The following is a 24,463-nucleotide window of genomic DNA, read 5'->3' as shown; positions in this document are numbered from 1 at the left end:
CTTGATGTGGCCAACAGCGTCGCCTGCAGCGGCTGTTCTACCTCAAACCGGATCTGACCGGATATTCTCTGAAAGACGTTGAACTATGTGCCTGTGCATCATTATGGTGACAAACATCCAGAGTGAATGAGCTGTGGCATTGTGCTTGGTTGATATTAGTTTTAATACACTTGTAGACTGGGATAATTCTATGCAAATCCTATGTAATCCCATGTAAATGACTCACCAATCTAAAAATAAAAAGGCGTAATTCTTTATTTAATTTTATAAAGGTGTTATTTTATTGTGTAGGCCAAAAACAACCAACCTCTGTGCAAAACAACTGATATTGACTTAAAATATTTCCCTCTGTAAATTATACAAAATATGTGAATTACAAATGCATTATTATTTTCATTAAATCAAGGTTAAATTTAGGTGAAACAAGTCATATGTCTGTAATATCTCTCGATACATCACCCAGCATTTGTTTGACTAATGATTTCAACCATTCCCATCCTTAGTCTCTCTCATTTCTCCATCTCTGTCTCACTTTCCGTTCTGTTGGAGCAGGTGTTCCACCTCCTTCATGAGGCGCAGGCAGAGCTCCTCCTGCCAGGGCAGAGCTACACACTGTACAGACACAGGTAACCCCTCAGCTCCCGTCACAGCCTGCACACAAACACAAGGAGCCAGTCAATACCAACACAGCACCCAGTGACACTATCCAGGTTACTGGCTCCATCTACTGGTCAATAGAGACATGTGGATTTGGAAGAAGCCAAAGTAGAAGTTGTTTGACACTCCATCCTTACCTTTTTGAAAAGCGTGTCCCAGGGATCCTGAAAGTTTCCCTTGTAGTGCTTGAGTTCCTCCTCATCCTCTGCTGTCACCGTGGAGACGGGTACCACACCAGCAGGGAAGTTGAGCAGGTTGTAGAGGATGGTGTAGGAGACTGCACCTGAGAAGAAAGAGAATCACAGGGAGACTTTGATTGATTGAACATTTTATTAACAGATTGCAGAATGGGTACAATACAGTACAGCTCAATACACACAATTGTTAAGGGGATACAGACCAGAGAAAGACTTTCGTCTTGTTTACATCAGGGTCCCCCATTTTCAATTCATCATAACATACATGACATACAGATAGACAGTACTGCTACATCTATACATTTATGACATTTAATACAGTACTGTTTGTGATACAAAAAGAGTAAAAAAAAAAAAAAGAGTATATACATTTGATGAAGAAACTGTACTTTAGGTTGTACTTTAGTTTGTATAGTGTTTGGACTTTATTCTGTTTACTTTCTTTACTGTATGAAGCACATTCTCAGTGGGCTCATACAGAACCAAGCATTTCACTGTAATGTACATGTACTTTATATGTGACAAATACAACAAAATTTGAAAATGTATTTATATAAAATATGTATTCATATAAGAAACAAGGACAGTGTTTATCTAGTTTTCGTAGATGAAAAACAATGCAGGCTTTAAAGCTGTGATGCAGACAAAAGGATATTTTACTGTACATTCAACCAAATGAACATAAACATAGAATAGTAGTGCTGATAACCTCTATATGTAGTTAGCCAGCTATTCAAATATGTGGTAGCTACAAAACATGCTAATCATGTTTAGCGCCATGCTACTGTTTACCTATTGCCGTTTAAAAAAAGCTGCAACAAAGCTTGTGTGTTGCTAGTGAATGTTGCTTGGTGGCTTGGCATACAAAATAAATTGTCAGACACATTTCTACCCCATTTATTTACATGAATTGGATGAATTAACATTGATGATGGTTTGATAGCCAGCTCTCTCACAGTACGTTCAGATACAACGCAAAGAGAAATATTGCCTTGCTTTACTCGCATCAGTTTGACATTTACAAAAACAAGACCCTTTCTAAATGGAACCTATTCCAACATCTAGGCTATATTACACAGAACATTCATAGCAGTCTATTTCTATTTCATCGTCATTAAGATATACCTATATTCGCCTAGAGCAGGGGTTCCCAAACTTTTCAGGCCGGGACCCAGAAAATAAGGCGTCAGAGAGCCGCGGCCCAATGCACATCGTCAGGCTTTTTTTTTTTTTGCCAGGCGACCGTTTTTTTAAGCCAAATATCACTTCAATCCTATTAAGTTAGTTCAAGTTAGTTATTCATTTATATGTGCTATTTATGAGAGGGCTAACTTGTTGCAAAATAATAATAATAATAATAATAATAATAATAATAATAATAATAATAATAATAATAATAATAATAATAATAATAATAATAATAATAATAATAATAATAATAATAATAATAATAATAATAATAATAGCCTCATTAAAATACTATTGTTGCTTCGGTTGTTTTCAGCGTTTTATGAGCATAATCTGTTATTTAGTTTGAAATGTTCGTTGAAATAAGTAGATTTTTCGTTTTTGTTTATTTATTAAGTTAATATAGAACCATATAGTCACATTTTAGAATACAATAGAATAGAATTTTAGAATACAACTAGAAACACTGTCCTGGCCTGCTTCTAAGTTCAGTGGCCTGCAAAAAAATAATAAAAAAAATTGGATTTCTTTTTTTTTGGAAATCATCTTGCGGCCCTCCCGTGGCTCCTCCCGACCCCGACTTTGGGAACCATTGGCCTAGAGCAAAGCTGTGTCTGTTCACCTCTGTTCGTGTCTCTAAATTGACTTTGTCTGCATTCGCACCGCCTCTTAATTTAGTTTTGGGTTGTATTTTAACTAACGTAACATCAGAGCTACATGGTTTGCTAGCTGTTGCTGTTGTCTTGAAGACTGTGGACCGCCACTAGAGGGCAGAGCAACTAACCGTGAGTGAGTTACTGAATGTGTGAGTTAGTGACATTGCCAGTCATAGAGATGCTGCTTCGCATCTACAAATATAAAGGTAGAGACATGGCTGGTCGATAGCGTTAGAATAAAGGTAAGAGAGACACATGGGTGGTTGATAGCGTTAGCATAAAAGGTAAAAGAGACGCAGGGTTAGTCGATAGCATTAACATAAAGGTAAGAGAGACACATGGGTGGTCGATAGCGTTAGCATAAAGGTAAGAGAGACACAGGGTTAGTCGATAGCATTAACATAAAGGTAAGAGAGACACATGGGTGGTCGATAGCGTTAGCATACAGGTAAGAGAGACAGAGTGCTGGTCGATAGTGTTAGAATAAAGGTAAGAGAGACACATGGGTGGTTGATAGTGTTAGCATACAGGTAAGAGAGACACAGGGCTGGTCGATAGCGTTAGCATAAAGGTAAGAGAGACACAGGGCTGGTCGATAGTGTTAGCATAAAGGTAAGAGAGACACAGGGTTAGTCGATAGCGTTAGCATAAAGGTAAGAGAGACACAGGGTTAGTCGATAGCGTTAGCATAAAGGTAAGAGAGACACAGGGCTGGTCGATAGCGTTAGCATAAAGGTAAGAGAGACAGATGGGTGGTTGATAGTGTTAGCATAAAGGTAAGAGAGACACATGGGTGGTCGATAGCGTTAGCATACAGGTAAGAGAGACAGAGTGCTGGTCGATAGCGTTAGCATAAAGGTAAGAGAGACAGATGGGTGGTTGATAGTGTTAGCATAAAGGTAAGAGAGACACATGGGTGGTCGATAGCGTTAGCATACAGGTAAGAGAGACAGAGTGCTGGTCGATAGTGTTAGAATAAAGGTAAGAGAGACACATGGGTGGTTGATAGTGTTAGCATAAAGGTAAGAGAGACACAGGGTTAGTCGATAGCGTTAGCATAAAGGTAAGAGAGACACAGGGTTAGTCGATAGCGTTAGCATAAAGGTAAGAGAGACACAGGGCTGGTCGATAGCGTTAGCATAAAGGTAAGAGAGACAGATGGGTGGTTGATAGCGTTAGCATAAAGGTAAGAGAGACAGAGGGGTGGTCGATAGTATTAGCATACAGGTAAGAGAGACACAGGGGTGGTCGATAGCGTTAGCATACAGGTAAGAGAGACACAGGGCTGGTTGATAGTGTTAGCATACAGGTAAGAGAGACAGGCTTGCAGTGGCGGCTCTGCCACTAGGGGCGCACGGGCGCCGACCCACCTGCTGTTAAATCAGAGAAGAAGAAAATAAAACTTTTTAGTTTTTTGTTTTATAGCCCTATAAATAATATAAACATGTTTAAAATGAATAATATTTACTCATTTTAAGTGTTTGTATTTCCAATGCACAATATAACGTTATTATCTCAAATAAAAAACACTCGTTTTCCTGAGCAGGAAGTGACATCAAGTTTTTTTTATTTTTTCGTATTTCTCGGCCCGGGCTAGACGCGATAGCGCTCTGAGTGTACGTCACAGTTTGATCGCTGTATTCGTCACAGCCAATCAGTGCATAACGCGTTGTGCGTTGAAATATGACTATTATGTTGGAATCCGGGCGCGATTTGAAGCGGTCTAGCCAGTAGCGTCAAGAATTTCTGTAGCCGCATTTCGCGGAGACGCTCTCTGATTGGCCGACGCCAGTATTTTTTTCCGTAGCAGAATTTCACAGAGACGATCTCTGATTGGCCGAATCCAATTTCTAATGTTCCAATTCTAGGTTATTCCTAGGTTGGTCCGTTGGTGGAGATAGTTGTGTTGTTGTGAGAATGATGCAGGCAGCTGTTTGTCTTAGAGCGTGCCGTGACTGCAAGTTCTTTAGACTGTTAAGCTTAGGCACTCTTTCAGTGGCGGCCGCTGCCGCTGGTGCCTTGTGGGTCACAGTTCACGTTAATAGGTCGAGTTGAAAATGTAATGCTCTGAGATGCTCTGGAGCAATCTCTCTCTGTCTCTCGGATCAATCAAATCAAATAATTAACACATGTATGTTGTCATTTTAAACAACTCACCATTCATTCATTATGCATCAGCAGCAGCTAAATTAATGTTATAGTTCACAACACAGCAGCGCGTTTTGAATCGCTAGCCTATTAATTATCGTCTCAGCAAGCACAGTCAATACTTTTTTCCGTAGCCGCATTTCGCGGAGACAGCTGTGTATAGCGAGAGAGAGAGCGAGAGAGAGAGAGAGAGAGAGACTCACTGTTTAGTTGAAACGTCCAGGGCAGGAGAGCTTGATAAACGTGTATAATCCACTGTTGATGTATTCCAGACCACTGTCCACTGTCTCCAGACTGCATCCGCCATATAGCTTGTTAGCCAAGTGTTAGCTTGTTAGCACAACACAAGTACATTCCTTTGTCCATTTCCGCTCGAACAGACTGCAAACTACCTGGCGTTCTATCGCCATGCTCTAAGACAAACTCTAACCTTAACCAACTTTGAAAGAGTGCCTAAGCTTAACAGTCTAAAGAACTTGCAGTCACGGCACGCTCTAAGACAAACAGCTGCCTGCATCATTCTCACAACAACACAACTATCTCCACCAACGGACCAACCTAGGAATAACCTAGAATTGGAACATTAGAAATTGGATTCGGCCAATCTGTGAAATTCTGCTACGGAAAAAAATAGTGGCGTCGGCCAATCAGAGAGCGTCTCCGCGAAATGCGGCTACAGAAATTCTTGACGCTACTGGCTAGACCGCTTCAAATCGCGCCCGGATTCCAACATAATAGTCATATTTCAACGCACAACGCGTTATGCACTGATTGGCTGTGACGGATACAGCGATCAAACTGTGACGCGCACTCAGAGCGCTATCGCGTCTAGCCCGGGCCGAGAAATACGAAAAAATAAAAAAAATTAAAAAAACGTGATGTCACTTCCTGCTCAGGAAAACGAGTGTTTTTTATTTGAGATAATAACGTTATATTGTGCATTGGAAATACAAACACTTAAAATGAGTAAATATTATTCATTTTAAACATGTTTATATTATTTATAGGGCTATAAAACAAAAAACTAAAGTTTTATTTTCTTCTTCTCTGATTTAACAGCAGGTGGGTCGGCGCCCGTGCGCCCCTAGTGGCAGAGCCGCCACTGCACTCTTTCAAAGTTGGTTAAGGTTAGAGTTTGTCTTAGAGCATGGCGATAGAACGCCAGGTAGTTTGCAGTCTGTTCGAGCGGAAATGGACAAAGGAATGTACTTGTGTTGTGCTAACAAGCTAACACTTGGCTAACAAGCTATATGGCGGATGCAGTCTGGAGACAGTGGACAGTGGTCTGGAATACATCAACAGTGGATTATACACGTTTATCAAGCTCTCCTGCCCTGGACGTTTCAACTAAACAGTGAGTCTCTCTCTCTCTCTCTCTCTCTCTCGCTATACACAGCTGTCTCCGCGAAATGCGGCTACGGAAAAAAGTATTGACTGTGCTTGCTGAGACGATAATTAATAGGCTAGCGATTCAAAACGCGCTGCTGTGTTGTGAACTATAACATTAATTTAGCTGCTGCTGATGCATAATGAATGAATGGTGAGTTGTTTAAAATGATAACATACATGTGTTAATTATTTGATTTGATTGATCCGAGAGACAGAGAGAGATTGCTCCAGAGCATCTCAGAGCATTACATTTTCAACTCGACCTATTAACGTGAACTGCGACCCACAAGGCACCAGCGGCAGCCACTGCAGGCTTGTGACCGCAAAGTCACCAATATTATCCAATATGGACATGCAGGAGATTCTGGGGGGGTAAGTAACTGAATAACACTTGTTTCAGACAGAAACCCCAATTTCTCCATTGTAACTTAATCAGTGGCCAACAGTAGAAGACTAGTTGTACTGGGCAGCTCCCAGGTGTGAAAATGCACTCAGTGTGAAGCAGGACATTGCTGGAAAAAAGCACAATGTGCTCTGCAGATCTTCCCTGGTGAATAAAGGTTGAACACACAGCAGAGCAGTGGAACATACAGGTGAGCTTCCCACAGTAGTAGAAGTTGTAGGCTGGTCCCAGCATGGGGCAGAGCAGCACGTCCATCTCACACCTCCTCCACTCTGCTATCGTCTCATGGATGTAGTCCTATCAGAATACACAACTATATTACTGTTTTATTAAAACACAGAGCTATATTACTGTTTTATTAAAACACAGAGCTATATTACCATGTTTTATTAAAATACACAGAGCTATATTACCATGTTTTATTAAAATACAGAGCTATATTACTGTTTTATTAAAATACACAGAGCTATATTACTGTTTTATTAAAATACACAGAGCTATATTACTGTTTTATTAAAATACACAGAGCTATATTACCATGTTTTATTAAAATACACAGAGCTATATTACCATGTTTTATTAAAATACACAGAGCTACATTACTATGGTTTATTAAAATACACAGAGCTATATTACCATGTTTTATTAAAATACACAGAGCTACATTACTATGCTTTATTAAAATACACAGAGCTACATTACTATGGTTTATTAAAATACACAGAGCTATATTACCATGTTTTATTAAAATACACAGCTATATTACCATGTTTTATTAAAATACACAGAGCTATATTACCATGTTTTATTAAAATACACAGCTATATTACCATGTTTTATTAAAATACACAGAGCTATATTACCATGTTTTATTAAAATACAGAGCTATATGGACTAATCAGGACATCAAAGGGATAATAGCGGGACAGGTAGAACATAAATTATTTTTGTATGCGGACGATATCTTATTGGTATCCAGCAATCCCCGAACAGCAGCTGGGGTCATTGGAACTATTATCGAGTCCTTCTCCGAAATATCTGGGTACACAATCAACTGGAGCAAGTCAGAAGCAATGCCTCTCTCTAAATGTTGTCCCCCTGATATCAGAAGGGGGTGGCAATACAGATGGATGCCGTCAGGGTTGATATACCTAGGAATAAAGCTGATCCCAGGTCTGAAAGAGTTGATGCAAACCAATATTGCCCCTATAATCGAACACATTAGTGCTCTGACCCAGAATTGGGCCAAAATGAATATGTCCCTCCTGGGAAAGATAAACCTAGTAAAAATGATATTGGCTCCCAAATTAAATTATATCCTATATATGTTGCCGCTGACTCTCCCGACCCAATTACTCAAACAGTATGACAAAGTCATTAATGTTTATCTGTGGGGGGGCAAAAGGCCGTTATTTGGACGGGCCAAAATGTATGCAGCAAAGGAAAATGGCGGCTTATCCCTGCCTAAACTAGACTGGTATCACTATGCATTCTCGCTCTCCCAGCTCTCCAAACTGAATCACTCGTCTGAGGAGGCACCTGCTTGGGTCAAGATGGAGGAGGAAATGATATATCCCTCATCTCTGGAATCCTTCCTGACACAATCACAGACCTATACCTTTTAAAAACCCTTTAATGGCATTTATCAGGGAAACTTGGAATCAATCGCACAAAATGACTGGTGATAGCCCATATTTAACTACGAGAGCCTCTATATGGTATAATAAGAAACTAAAGATTGGTAAGAAATCAGTCATATGGGACGATTGGATTAAAAGGGGGATACATGTACTAGGGGATATAGCCGGGGAGGATGGGGTCTTGCCTTTTGAGGATATTAAAGAGGATTTTGATATAGATAATAAAAACTTTTATAAATTCCTACAGATTAGACATTGTATATCGTCATCAATAGGAGGACCAAAGTGTGGCCCGATTACTGCAATTCAAGAAATATTCTATAAAGGATGGCGTAGGAAAGGCGGTGCGTCAAGATTTTATGATGTTATAAGAGAATACAATGCACCCAAATTGGCGGGTCTGAGATTGAGCTGGGAGAACGATGTACGTGAGGATATTACTGAGGAAATGTGGGAGAAACTGGTGTCCAAATGGAGTAAATTCTCTAGGGAGGCGCAATCACAACTTATTTTTTACAAAGTGTTGAACAGAAGCTATTGGACGCCTAGTAAACTGGCCAGACTGAAATTAAGGGACAGTGACATCTGCTGGAGATGTGAGAAGGAGACAGGCACTTTACTGCACATGTTGTACGAATGTGAGAAGGTCCGGAAAATGTGGGATCAAATTGTGATATTCCTAAGTAAGGTCTTGAATGTGAAGATAAATAACGCCCCAATGGCATGTGTTTTGGGTATAGTACCGAAAGGGATTAAACTGCCTAAATACCGGGGAATGTGGTATAGAATGGCCATGATATCAGGATGTAGAATTGCATTACGACATTGGAAATCACCTGTTGATATTACTTTTAAAGAATGGATGGAACTAATGTTCCGGACAGCATCATATGAAAGGGTGACGTATAGAGTCGCAGGGAGAGAGGATATTTTCGCTGAGGTATGGGACAGTTTTCTACACCTGACTGAACGGTCTGGGGACAAATGATTAAGATGGGATTACAATATTATCAAGGATGAATATGAAAAAGGGGATTTGATCTGATGGTACTTGTGCTTTATAATGTATTGTGTATATATGTACATATATTTTATGTCCGGATGGTGTGTCTATGGAACGGTCACTGTCTCTATCACACTCACATGTGCGCAGGTATAGCCGCATACAAGTATCTAGGATACACATATTCATATGTGTACATAATAGGTTTACACACACTCATATACACAAGGATAAGGTATACACGTCAGGGGCACACATACATGCACATACTCATTTATAGGAAATAGGCATACACATACCTACATATACACATAGTTGAAATATAAGCTTTCACTGACACATAAGGGGGATACACATGTATATAGGAGACACACACATACGTAGCTGAGACGCACATATATATACACATCTGAGATATACACTCACATAGGGGGCAGAGGCACACATGGATACGAAACACACACAAGAGATAGGAGTACAGTCACATACCAGGAAGATGCACACACACACATATGAGGCATGTACACATGCTTACGTGATACACGTACCCACATACATGTGTCGGAGACATGCGTGCATGCATGTTATCATGCACAACTGCATATGTCTGGGGCGCTTTCTCTCACATGCAATATGGAGAAGGGTGGCATCCCGATAGAGGATGCAGCACATACCTGCTCGAAGGTAGTTCGGTCTACATGCAAGGTATATATACCAGGAATGTATACGCATAATGTATAGTATAGTATGTTTCTTTTTTCGTAAGTCTTTTTTTATTTTCCATGTCAGTTATTAATGTATTTGTATGAGTCCTTTACATGTTTTGTATGTTCTTACAAAAAAGAAAAAGGCAAATCCTGGAAATTGAATATGATGATGTGGAAAGAGATGTTTGGAATGTTGGAGAGATTTGTGCAAAAAAAAAAAAAAAAAAAAAAATACAGAGCTATATTACCATGTTTTATTAAAATACACAGAGCTATATTAACATGTTTTATTAAAATACACAGAGCTACTGTACATTACCACAGGGTTAAATGTGACCAAAAGGTTTATAATTACCTCGACCACAACATGTTGTTTCCATAGATCCTGAATTGACCTGAGAACAATAAGATGTTTAATATATTTTTGTTCACCATGCCAAAGACTGCAGAGCAAACTGCACAACAAAGACTTTAGGGCTAAATCCACAAAGAATGGATTGCACGGACCAAGTTGCACTCTTACTTACAATTCATTATGAATTGAAAATGGGGGACCCTGATGTAAACAAGACGGAAGTCTTTCTCTGGTCTGCATCCCCTTAACAATTGTGTGTATTGAGACTGTATTGTACCCATTCTGCAATCTGTTAATAAAATCTTCATTCAATCAATCACCGTGCAGATTGATTGATTGAATGAACATTTTATTAACAGATTGCAGAATGGGTACAATACAGTACGGCTCAATACACACAATTGTTAAGGGGTTGCAGACCAGAGAAAGACTTTCGTCTTGTTTACATCAGGGTCCCCCTTTTCAATTAATAATGAATTGTATAAGTAAGAGTGCAACTTGCTCCGTGCAATCCATTCTTTGTCGATTTATCCCTGGGTTTTTTTCTCACCCAATTCCACAGCTAGAATTCATGGATGCAGACATACGCGAAGACTGGAAGAGAAATAAACAATATCACACACTTCAACAATCATAACTGTGTAGATACGTCTGATAAAACTGCATTAGTAACTTTCGCCCAATTACACATTGGATCCCTGTGACGGAGTAATACAGTTTCTCAGAGAACAAGATAACATTCACCAGAGGTTTGAGGAGAACGGAGAGCAGTTTCTTCACTGAACTCGGTAGACCATAATGCAAGGTCTGTGGGCGGAGACATGGGTCCACTGGGTCTCCCTTCCTAAAAACAGCATATTGACAAATGTCCAAATTAATAGAAATGCTGAATCATAACCTCTTTACGCTGCTGCCCTGGGACTCAGATGCAGCAACATACCCAATGCAGAATTCATCATTATCAATTTCCAGGCCTTCTTTGTCCAACTTTTACCTGGTATGATAATTTTCATACTGCAGAGGAGAGGGAATCAATAGGTCTCAGATAACCCTCGTAGCGGCACAGCAAATTATGTGCTCACGGCTTAAATGTCCAAACAAATACCGACTCAGCTCTGGCATTTCTTCTTAGGTGCTTAGGAAATTAAACCCAGTCCAGGTCTGCCAATAACCCAGTATAAATGCTGTGTGTGAAGGTGACTTTAGTCTATTCAGAGTAGGGATGTGCATGACTGACCAAAATCATATTCGAATAGCCCCCCCCCAAAAAAACAGAAACAGTAGCATGTGCATCTTTTAGATCAATTAGGCTATGACAATTAGACTGCCTCTAAATATAAAAATGTATTAAATAAGAATGGTTTGTTTCAATGGTTTCCCTGATGTAAACAAGACAAAAGTCTTTCTCTGGTCTGCATCCCCTTAACAATTGTATGTATTGAGCGGTACTGTACTGTACCCATTCTGCAATCTGTTAATAAAGTTTTCAATCAATCAATTCACTTTTCCTTTTTTTTGTGCTTTAATTTTTTTTTTATATATATATATATATATATATATATATATATATATATATATATATATATATATATATATATATATATATATATATATATATATATATATAATATATATTTTCTTCTGAAATAGCTGATATATGAAAATCGAATGTGGAGACTGGAATATTCAAACTCATCCCTAACTCAGAGAGGTTTGAATTCATCCCTAACTCAGAAAGGCTTGAACTCATCCCTAACTCAGAGAGGTTTGAACTCATCCCTAACTCAGAGAGGTTTGAACTCATCCCTAACTCAGAGGTTTGAACTCATCCCTCATTCAGAGAGGTTTGAACTCATCCCTAACTCAGAGAGGTTTGAACTCATCCCTAACTCAGAGGTTTGAACTCATCCCTAACTCAGAGGTTTGAACTCATCCCTCATTCAGAGAGGTTTGAACTCATCCCTAACTCAGAGGTTTGAACTCATCCCTAATTCAGAGAGGTTTGAACTCATCCCTAATTCAGAGAGGTTTGAACTCATCCCTAACTCAGAGAGGTTTGAACTCATCCCTAATTCAGAGAGGTTTGAACTCATCCCTAATTCAGAGAGGTTTGAACTCACAGCTTGCTGAGCAGGGAAACACCTCCGTCGGCCAGGAGACACTTCACTATCAGCTCATGCATGGCATGTTCAACCCTAGGGGGAGAGAAGGGGACCAACTAGAGAGAGAGAGCAGAGCAGACAGAGAGAGCAGAGCAGACAGAGAGAGCAGAGCAGACAGAGAGAGAGCAGACAGAGAGAGAGCAGACAGAGAGAGAGAGCAGACAGAGAGAGAGCAGACAGAGAGAGAGCAGACCGAGAGAGAGAGCAGACAGAGAGAGAGCAGACAGAGAGAGAGCAGACAGAGAGAGAGCAGACAGAGAGAGAGAGCAGACAGAGAGAGAGCAGACAGAGAGAGAGAGAGCAGACAGAGAGAGAGAGAAGAGCATTAAAGGAATACTGGTTGGTTTATGGTAGTGTATAATGTGGAACATACAGTATGTTCCAGTGTTTCTTACAGTGTGTCCTGCTCAGTCTAACATAGCCTTGGCCTCTCTAAAACCAACTACCCAGACAATAGACAGCAGAGAGGATTAAAGGTCATGGTAGTGTGTGTGTGTGTGTGTGTATGTGTGTATACAGTATGTTCCAGTGTGTTTCTTACAGTGTGTCCTGCTCGCTCCAACAGAGCCTTGGCCTCTCTAAAACCTCGAGCCATGCTTGGGGACGGCTGCTGGTAGCCATCGTTCTCATAGTAACCAATCCTTAGAGGTTTGGTGCTCTTGTACACCTAAAGACAACAACAAAAACATAATTTTATATTCATAATAAATACATTAGGGATTTACTTTAAAAAAGGGACATTTTACCATTAACTACCATGAACATGACCCAACTTTGGCCAGAGCTAGAAAAACAAGGGTTGAATCAATCTATGTCAGCAAGAGACAAAACTCTCGCAGCTCTAATGAAAATAAGGTATAGCAGGGTAAAGTTGTTTTGATATTGGATATTCACATATTAGATTTCTATCTTCAATACCTCTGTCCCTTTGCATGTGGGGATGTTTTTTCATACTCAGGGTAGGGTGGACAACAATCGGCACCATTTCTCTTATTTTCTCACCTTTTTCAATTACCATTGAAATTCAATAGCATTCAAATGAAATGATTAGTGGCAATTACTTAAAGTCATAAATTAATATTGAAATTCAAACAGCGTTGTAGTGCCCTCGTCTAACCAGAGGATGTGGCCATTGTACTTTGTGTAAACTGGTCAATGTTTATTATGTGAAGTTTGTTTATTTCTTTGAAGAGTAATATTTTAATTTGTATGTAACTCTAGGTTACTGTTTCTGTAAAAAATGGGCAAGGAAATGCTTATTGATAATTATATTTTATTTAAGTCTTGGCGGTTTTGATTTGTTACTATATATATATATTCCTGTGTCCTGACCGACACGCCATTCTGTTTACTGCCACGGCCTAGATAAAGTGCCAGCCCTACTTAAATTTTCAGTTCAGAGTTCAGAGTTTTTTATTTGCCACATGGAATAATACAATCATAGTTTCTTCATTAAAAAAAAATCATAAATAGCCATTCCATGGACAAAAGGAGCAGGAAGAAGAATAAATCTTATAGTTACCTGCCCCTTATTCCTAAACTAACATGTATTTTCTTAATGGTCGGCGTTAGGGATGTCCGATATTATCGGCCGACTGATATTATCGGCCGATATCGGCAGTAAAATGTGATATCGGAAAATATCGGTATCGGTTTAAAAAAAAAAAAAAAAACAATATTTGTTATATATATATCCAGTGAAATTATTAGTTACCTGAAATTATTCAGTTTTTTGGACAGGGAAACCCTGCATATATCGGTATCGGTTGATATCGGTATCGGAAATTAAGAGTTGGACAATATCGGAATATCGGTATCGGTAAAAAAGCCAATATCGAGCATCCCTAGTCGGCGTATAACCTTATTTACACAAATAATCATTTATACCATTATAAAAGAAACACAATCCATAGTTAAACAAGAAACATTTAAATAATAATAATAATGATAAAGAATAAAGAAGAAAAAAAAAAAAAAAAAAAAAAATCTCACTATTCAGATCACATTTTGATTTTCATACTGACTAAATTTTTTTTTTTTTATACATCTTTTTGAATTGATAAACACTGTTACATCCCTTAAGCTCGCTATGGAGAGAATTCCATAACTTTACACCAATAACTGAAGGACACATCTGTTTAAGTGTGGTACGTGCAAACTGATGTTTAAAATTGTATTTTCTCCTACTAAACTCACTTTCTAAATGAAAACGATTTTGTAGTTTTTCTGGCAGTGTATTATTTCTTGCCCTAAACATAATTAACATTGTTTGAAACTTAACCATGTCTTCAAGTTTAATTATTCTAGATTTAATAAATAATATATTTGTGTGTTCTCGATAACTCACTTTATGTGTGATTCGTACAGCCCTCTTCTGTAGTATATATAATGGTTTTATATTTGTCCCATAAGTATTCCCCCATACTTCAACACAATAACTGATATAAGGTGAGATGAGTGAGCAGTAGAGTGTTCTCATTGCCTCATACTCTAACACATCCTTTACTTTATTCATAACAAAAATACTCTTGGACATCTTTTTTTTAACGTGTGCTATGTGCGATTTCCATGTTAATTTATCATCCATAATCACACCAAGAAAACGAAATTCATTAACTCTCTCTATATCAGCTCCATCTATGGTCAGTACTATATTTTCATCTAGTTTTCGATTGCCAAAAATCATAAATTTAGTTTTTTTCAGATTCAGTGATAGCTTATTTACATCAAACCATTTCTTTAGCGTTGTCATTTCATACACAATATATTCAGCTAGTTCCTTTAAATTATTTCCAGAACAAAAAAAATTTGTATCATCAGCAAACAAGACAAACTGTAATAGTTTTGAAACATCACAAATATCATTAATATATAAAAGAAAGAGTTTGGGCCCCAAAACCGAACCTTGCGGTACCCCACATTCAATCTTCATGAGCTCAGATTTGACATCTGCCAACTGCACATATTGTTGCCTATTGTGGAGATAACTACTCAACCATTCAAGAACCATTCCTCTCACACCATATGAACAGAAATCACAGAAATCACCTCGCCTGGCTGTCCACCCTCCCCAGGTATGAAACATTTTGACCTCCCCACATGCAAAGAGGTATTAAAGATATAAATATGGGAATATTCAATATCAAACCAACCTTACCCCAGTGAGACCTTATATATATATATATATATATATATATATATATATATATATATATATATATATAATATAAGGAAATGTAACTATGTATAAGAAATATCATATGCATATGTAAAATCTATTTTAGGGTGGATTCTTTTTACTTTCTGTACATAACTATTGAGCAGTGATGTGAACCATAGGACAGTGAGGTGAACCATAGGACAGTGATGTGAACCATAGGACAGTGATGTGAACCATAGGACAGTGATGTGAACCATAGGACAGTGATGTGAACCATAGGACAGTGATGTGAACCATAGGACAGTGATGTGAACCATAGGACAGTGATATGAACCATAGGACAGTGATGTGAACCATAGGACAGTGATGTGAACCATAGGACAGTGGTCACACCTGCAGGTTAAATGGAATGGGAGGCACAGTGGGGTCCAAGGAGAACATGTGGTCGCAGAGCAGAGCCTGCATGATGAGAGCCAGACTGTCCACATCCCTGGCCATAGGCCCAGGTGCTGAGTGTACTGTAGTAGAAAAAGAGAGAAACAACAGATTTGTGCTACTCGTGTGGTTTTCCTATGTAAACAGATAGATAGCTAGTAGGGAAATTACATTTGTCCATACCTGCCTTTTGTCCCCGGTTGCAGGAGTTAAGGCCTTGTAAACTGTACGAGACACAGAGTAAATATGTAAACTGTACGAGACACAGAGTAAATATATGTAAACAGTACGAGACACAGAGTAAATATGTAAACTGTACGAGACAGAGTAAATATGTAAACTGTACGAGACACAGATTAAATATGTAAACTGTACGAGACACAGAGTAAATATGTAAACTGTACGAGACAGAGTAAATATGTAAACTGTACGAAACAGAGTAAATATGTAAACTGTACGAGACACAGAGTAAATATGTAAACTGTACGAGACACAGATTAAATATGTAAACTGTACGAGACAGAGTAAATATGTAAACTGTACGAGACAGAGTAAATATGTAAACTGTACGAGACACAGATTAAATATGTAAACTGTACGAGACACAGAGTAAATATGTAAACTGTACGAGACACAGAGTAAATATATGTAAACTGTACAAGACACAGAGTAAATACGTAAACTGTACGAGACACAGAGTAAATATATGTAAACTGTACAAGACACAGAGTAAATATTAATAATAATATAAATGAATAACCCACTTCAGACCCTCAGGGACAATGATACAACCAACCAACACAACCCAGTTTTTACCATCCCCCAAAACACATAACTTGCAGCCCCTTTGGCACATGCACTGACAATCTGCACATTAATCGGAGGGGCTGTATGTGCGAACGCCATCTTTTAGATAACGCTAAGCTAACAAACTTTTTGCAGTGACATTAAAGTGTACTATCCATGTTCCACAGCTTCCAAGTTCCTGCAACAACTCACGTAGGATTTAAAAGCAAGTTTTCTGTTTCATTGGTGCAAACAGGCACTTTTTGGGGGACATATTTGGTGGTAACCAAATAAAAAAAAAAGGAGACTGCAGCGAAGTGGTATACATTTATATTAATCACCGTGTTTTAGTTTGTATGAAATGATAATCAAGTGGTCACAATTTGTTAAATAGGTCAGCTTTTGCTCAATCATGTTTTGAAATGGAGGATTTTAGATTTTAGATGATATGCTCACGAGACAAAAAGTGTCAAAAAGGCAGCATCCTCTGGGCCCTGTGTCTGCTGGTGACCCTGACTGGAGTGGCTACACCTACCTCAGCCTGTTGGATGTGGGCTTGAGCCCACAGATTCCACAGAAAGATGCAGGGATACGGATACTGCCCCCGATATCAGAGCCCAGGCCGAGCACAGAGCCTCCTGCCCCAATGAGAGCCCCCTCCCCACCGGACGACCCTCCGCAGGTCTTCTGGAGGTTGTGGGGGTTCAGCGTCTGCCCATAGATGGGGTTGCTGCAGTCATAGCTGGAGATGGGACAAGGAAGACTAAAATAGTAACCCTTTCTCACGATACTCTTCCAAATGATTGTGTGTTGATAAGCAGTGTTGCCCCCCAGAACCTTTTGTTGAACTTTTGATGGCAGCTTCCCAAGCCCAACTGACAAAATATATATACAGTTAGGGATGTCCGATATTATCGGCCTACCGATATTGGCATTAAAATGTGATATCGGAAAATATCGGTATCGGTTTTCAAATTTTTTCTTTTTTTTCTTTTACATTTCTATAACCTTTATTTACTCAGGCAAGAACAAATTCTGATTTTATTTATTGTCAAAAGTATGCATAATGTTATGTTAATTCCACAACAAGAGATATGTAATGTTAATTACCTGAAATTATTCAGTTTTTTTGGGGGGGGGAAACCCAGCATATATCGGTATCGGTTGGTATCGGTTGATATCGGTATCGGAAATTAAGAGTTGGACAATATCGGTATATCGGTATCGGTAAAAAAGCCAATATCGAGCATCCCTATATACATTAGGCACCAATCCTTGATTTTCACAAGACTCGAGATATGGATATGCATTTGTTGGGTTTTGGTGGAGTGTCCTGCTACTGTCCTGGGATGTACCGTCGCCGTCCCTAAGTGTTCTGCCATTGTTCAGAGACGTCCAGCCACTGATGTATCCTATCACTGTCACTGGTGAACTGTCCCGCCATGATCCTATACTGCCCTGGGGTGTCTTGCCACAGCCCGGTCCTACCCTGTTCTGACAGTGGTCTAGGTCTAGAACACTGGGAGGACACGACACAAACTGTGGCAGGACACCCTAGGTCTAGGACACAGAGGACGTGGTATGAAACCCAAGGGCAGTACGATGAAAATCCCAGAAGACGGAAGTGACAGTGACTGAACACTCCAGGACAGTGAGAGGACACAGAGGAATGTACAGCACTATTTCAAATGGATTGATGTCCTGATATAAACTGTAACAGCAAAACCCCAGTAACAACTTTGAGATTGTTGTATTTATATTTTTGTTCAGCATAAAATCACAACATATTGTCCCTGATATTCTACCCAAACGACTACAGTGACACCTGCAGTGTGATATCGAGTCTCATTGTCTAAAAACACGGTAGACTCGAATGCTCGACAGGTTGCTGAACTGGTACAACAATTACTTCAGCAGGCCTTGTGGAACATTTGTCTTCACAAAGGGAATGGCTCCTTGTCTCTTCAGCACTTGAACCAGCACACTGTCCTGTGCAGCTGGCTGGTCCAGGTTGCAGAGCACACCACAGGTAGAGTCATGACCCTTGGTACAAAAAACAACAAACAAACATGAGATATCATTTTCAGGAGAAGCTCAGTGTTGGCAAACATGTAGGGAACGGCATAGAAATCACCTTGTATCCATAGTTGTCTTTGATGCTTATAGGGACCCCATACAGGAGACCTTCCTTACGGGAGCCGACATGTTCCAGCTGGTCAAGACTCTCCAGCAGAATCTCTGTACAGCAGTTCAGTCGTTTATTCACTTCCAATGTCTGTGGAAAAACGGTAACATGAGTATGCTCACGTTTTTTACTTTCACACAGGCTGGTACTGAGATCGTTTTACGAGAAAGACAATCATGCAAGCGTTGCTGTCCTGATTGATGATTGATGGGCCAGGCCTATAAAGTATATACGGATATATGGATGTGCGTACATTCCCTCTGACTGCAACAATAAAATTAAATATAGCCGCAAGCGGCGATCTGCGGGTTTCAAGCCGATATTGATGATCATTAGGATTACAAAGTAAGTTCACACACACGGTTCAGCAGTGTTATGAAACATGTCCTGCAAGTTTTGTAATGTTTGGGTAAGAAAACGTTGACATAATCAGATTTGTGTTAGTCCACGCACATTTTGTACATTTGTAGTGCCCCCTAGTGGTCGATTTGAATGAGATTTTCAGGTCTATTTCAGGTCTATATCTGGACATACCCTGCAAATTTCATGATGATTGGCGGTTGTTGACTTGCATCTATTTATGTACTTAGCCACACCTTTTTTAAGTTAATTGGAGTTCTGACCTTTCAAAGTTCAAAAGTTTGACCTTTAATTATAGCGCCCCCTTTAGGCCAAGTGGGGTCATATTTCTTGGAGAGCATTTACACACAATTTCCAATCAATGGGTCAAAGTTAATGTTGCTACCATTTACCATCTCATCCATGCATCGCAAAAGCATTTCTGAAGTAGATGAATAAGAAATATATATATATTCACACAAAAACAATAGGGTTTCTGCACTTCGAGCTTGAAACCCTAATAAAACAATAAAAACTACTACTTCAGAACAATGTGGTTTATGATTTGCAGAAGTCACCCAGGAATATTGTAGTTAAAGATAAACAGACATTCAGTCCACAAGCGGTCGCTGGACACAGTAGGTGACAGGTCAGTGTAGGTGACGGGGCCTTGCCTCCGCTGTAGGTGATTACTCGCTCCCCGGTAGCTTTTACTCCAGATTAAGTAACACAGAGCGTCCTGTTTTTATTCCTTCCAACTCCAGTGACTTGTCTGGGCTGACTGTCACAGAACATGAGGTGCGCAAGATCCTGTCCAGTACTAAGGCTAGGAAAGCCACTGGCCCGGACAGCATTCCTCCCAGGGCCGTCAGACTCTGCTCTGAGCAGCTTGCCCCTGTGCTCACTGGAGCGTCGCCTTGTTCCAAGGAGCTTCAAGGAAGCTTCTACTATCATTCCGGTTCCTAAGAAATCACCTGTGACTTGTCTTAATGATTACAGACCTATTGCTCTAACCTCAGTTTTAATGAAATGTTTAGAGTGGCTAGTGCTGAATTATATAAAAGGTCAGATTTCTACTGTACCTGTCTTGATCCCTGGCAGTTCGCCTACAAGAAAAATAGATCAGTAGATGATGCTATTTCCTTAGCTCTTAATTCTGTGTATGAACAATAGGTAAGAGAAACTCCTATGTTAGAATGCTTTTTATCGATTATAGCTCTGCTTTTAATACACTTATTCCATCTAATCTGATCCACAAACTTCAGTGTCTGGGTCTATGTGACGCTGTCTGTGAATGGATTTTTAGCTTTTTAATTTTGAGACCTCAAAGATTCAGGATTGGAAACAATAATGTCTGATGAAATTGTTTTAAGTACTGGTTCGCCACAATGCCGTATTCTTAGCCCTTTACTGTTCTCTCTCTGCACTCATGACTGTACTGCTTCCTATGATACCAATCTGATAGTAAAGTATGCTGATGATAAGATAAGATAAGATATTCCTTTATTGATCCCCTTGGGGAAATGTCTCATGATACTACTGTCATTGGGCATATAAACTCAAATGATGAGTCACTTTACAGATCAGAGGTGCAGAACCTAGTTAGGTGGAGTGAGACCAATAACCTCACCCTGAATGCTTCCAAAACGAAGGAGCTAGTCATTGATTTTAGACGTAGCAGCAAGGTATCCCATCTCCCCATTACCATAAATGGCTCAGAGGTGGAGATCGTGAGCAGTTTTAAATTTCTTGGGGTCACTATTTCAAATGACCTGAGCTGGCACTCCAATACCAGCACCATTGTTAAAAAGTCCCAGCAACGTCTTTTCTTTCTTAGGAAACTGAAAGAGTTTACTAATAACAGGGTGATTCTACATAACTTCTATTGCTGTGTGATTGAGAGCGTTCTTACTTCCTTCTGTACTGTATAGTTTGGTAACATTACAGTCAGACCAGGAGAAGAAATCTCTGAACAGAATTGTGCGTCTCGCACGCAAGACAATCAGGGTTAGTCTGCCAGCTCTAGAAGAGATCTATGGTGCCAGGCTGCTTTCCCGTGCCTCTGGCATTATCAACCACCCGTCTGGTCACCCAGCCGCAGGCCTCTTTGTCCCCCTCCCCTTGGGCAGACGCTACCGCTCTATCACATGCTCTACCTCTCGGTTTACTAAGAGTTTCTTCCCCAGTGCTGTGCGCAGCCTGAATAACTCCAAAGGCTAGATTTGTATATTATCTTATTTTTAATTTGGTGTGTTACTAGTCAGGTTGTGGAACTGCTGTTTCTGTGTGTCTGTGCATTACGCACTTTGATTATATGCACTTTTACTGTAAATTGTGCCTGTTACATCCCAATGTATTTGCTTCCCCAGTGTTTGTCTCGTCTCCATTTTGTTTCCTCCCTCCAGCCAGAACCCGTCCTCCACCATTGGTCCCTGCTATTCCTGCCCCTCCATTGGTGGACTACTATACAGCACATCACCAATTGGTGGATGGGTTTCAGGATTCCTGCACCCAATCCTGAACCATCACCCACCACCCAATCCCAGATCACCACACCCTGTTTAAACTTCAGGATAACTTGACATAAGTCAGGCTTTTCGGTTCCACGAAGCAGGTTTGGCTAAATCACTATGGCAACAGATCGAACATTTTTAACCTGCTCCAGCGCAGGTTTAGTTAAGTTAGCTGGATAAGCTGGCCACTCCCTCGGAAAATGGCAGCTCCCTTCCTCAGAGATTGATTGATTGATTGAAAACGTTATTAACAGATTGCAGAATGGGGTACAATACAGTACGGCTCAATACACACAATTGTTAAGGGGATGCAGACCCAGAGAAATACTTTCGTCTTGTTTACATCAGGGTCCCCCATTTTCAATTCATAATGACATTTATGACATACAGATATACAGTACTGTTACATTTGTGACATACAAGATATGCAAATATACAGTACTGTTAAACAGAGATCCTAACAGAAAATATATACATACGAGGGGGAGGAAACTGTACATTGGGAGGGGGTGGGTGGGAGGGGGATTTTGGACATTTACGGGGGCCAGTTTCGAATTGCAGCCTCCTGTAGGTGCTCTTTGATCCCATTATACCATTCTGAATAATGTTTTCAAGTCAAGTCAAGAGTTTTATTTGTCACGGCATACAAGTATACAGTGAAATGCGGGGGGGTCTTGCCCGCAACGATTGTGCAATAATACAATAATGCCATAATACAATAATACAATAAGAATCCAATAGGATGAGAATCGCGAGATGATTTCCAGAATGTATTGATTTCATAGAATGTGTGAAATAGGCCTACAATTAAAAACAATTAAAATACATTAAACTGGTCAAATAAATGCTTTTGAAATGTAAAATAATAGACCTAATATGCTGATAATAGATCATATTCAGCCTATGGATTTCCTACATACTGCACCACACCTGTTTGAGCTGCGGGATGAGGCATGCTTGTTTCTGATGGAGAATGCGTCTGGCTGGCTTCGCACCTCCGATGCCGACTGGATATCAATTGAGGGGGAATACACACAGCTATCCGCCATTTGGATCTACCTACCTATTCGAAAAAACATTCTCTGCACTGACTTATATAAAAAATAAGTACAGATCACGTCTGAATGTGGAGGATGATCTCAGAGTCGCTGTCTCCAAAATTAAACCCAGACTGGACTTGTTGTGCTTCAAGCATAGTGCCCATCCATCTCATTAGGTGAGTTGAACATTAGCCTTCTAAATGAAACGCACTACATGTATTCATTTTATGGTTGTTTTATTATTGTGTTATTTTGTGTAGTTATTGTGCTTGTCAAAAGCCTCCAATGCATATGTGTGCGTGTGAACGTTTGCATGTTTCAACCACCTCCTATAATAGTGGGGGTCGCGGCTCTTTGACACCGTTATTTCGGGGGGTCGCGGCCTGAAAACTTTGGGAACCATGTATTTATATAGTACATGATACCTACACGCATAGAGTACATATATCCTCATAAGTATCTATTAATTCGTATCAATTTGATACTCTTTGGGCTTGTTTTTATCTACTTATTCTGAAAGAGTTGAAGTAATTATTTTCGCTAGCAAGATCTCATTCCATTATTCATTCCATTAACAAGCCTACTGCCAGCAGGCACATTTAAAGAAATATAATTGGGGTAATCATCATCATTAGGTGGCTTCTTCGTTCCGAAGGTTGCCTATCACTCTCCAACCCATTCTGTCCCCACTTCTTCTCTCCAACTCCGTGACTCCGCCTCTCACTCCGCTCCAATCACAGACGATGAGGGACTTAAAATTAGCCTATCAAGTTTCAAGTTTCTTTATTAGTTGTCATACAAAAATACAGAATACTTTTATATGAAATGCTTTTTCCTGTTCTGCTCCTGAGAGTGTGCTACAGTAGATAAAAAATGTAATAGATAAGTAGAAAATAGAAGTCAAAAGTACGTAACAAGTGCAAACAAAAGTGTTCAATATACATATATACAATATAGATAAGATGTGCATTTAACTTGTGGGCGATATCTTCCCGTTATCATGGCTTTTGGGGATCGACACGTCCCCCTTTTCAGATAAGACGGGCATGCGCAAGTATCCTGAGTACTCAAGTCTGGTTCGAATTAACGAGATACTTTGAGACCGAATCAGGCTTCGAGAAACTGAGATAGCCTGACATCAATCATGGGGTTAATTTAAGCTGGCTAATAGGACATTTGATCGGCTTAGTTGAACCACGTACGAGGAACGGGGCACTGTGTTTCCTTTCTTTTTATGTTTTTGGTAGATTTCCATTGGCTTTATTTAAGTCCGGCAGAGAGGAAGAACGGGAGGAGACATGGGGGAAGACAAAGGTCGCCAGGTCTGGGAGCCGAACCCGGGACAGCTGCGCCGCACCTCAGTGCGCCACCCCGGCGCCCCTCTGTGCTTCCTTTTTATATCAATAAATATTATTTAGTTTACAAACCTGGTCATCCTTTCTGTCAACCAACGTTTATGTTACAGCCCTTACCCTTAGACCTCAGGGGTCGTAACAGTGC

At 39.8% G+C, this 24,463-nt stretch overlaps 1 protein-coding gene across 1 annotated transcript in view; it reads right to left on the bottom strand.

The window, feature by feature from the left end:
* Window positions 1-267: 267 nt before the first annotated feature.
* faah (fatty acid amide hydrolase) overlaps window positions 268-24,463 on the bottom strand; it is a 30,323-nt gene continuing 6,127 nt past the window's right edge. The window contains exons 3-15 of the mRNA XM_084310151.1: window positions 19,021-19,161; window positions 18,796-18,929; window positions 17,422-17,628; window positions 16,284-16,324; window positions 16,059-16,183; window positions 13,047-13,172; window positions 12,464-12,561; window positions 11,088-11,187; window positions 10,894-10,937; window positions 10,344-10,383; window positions 6,827-6,935; window positions 795-940; window positions 268-651 (exon numbers count right to left, since the gene is read on the bottom strand). Of these exons, the coding sequence (XP_084166277.1) occupies window positions 529-651; window positions 795-940; window positions 6,827-6,935; window positions 10,344-10,383; window positions 10,894-10,937; window positions 11,088-11,187; window positions 12,464-12,561; window positions 13,047-13,172; window positions 16,059-16,183; window positions 16,284-16,324; window positions 17,422-17,628; window positions 18,796-18,929; window positions 19,021-19,161 (1,434 nt within the window). The 3' untranslated portion in view covers window positions 268-528. The remainder of the gene's footprint in view (window positions 652-794; window positions 941-6,826; window positions 6,936-10,343; window positions 10,384-10,893; window positions 10,938-11,087; window positions 11,188-12,463; window positions 12,562-13,046; window positions 13,173-16,058; window positions 16,184-16,283; window positions 16,325-17,421; window positions 17,629-18,795; window positions 18,930-19,020; window positions 19,162-24,463) is intronic.

Source organism: Notolepis coatsorum, assembly GCF_963971535.1.
Source record: "Notolepis coatsorum genome assembly, chromosome: 3".
In the NCBI taxonomy this organism is placed as follows: Eukaryota; Metazoa; Chordata; class Actinopteri; order Aulopiformes; family Paralepididae; genus Notolepis; species Notolepis coatsorum.
This window is presented reverse-complemented; position numbering and strand designations above follow the sequence as displayed.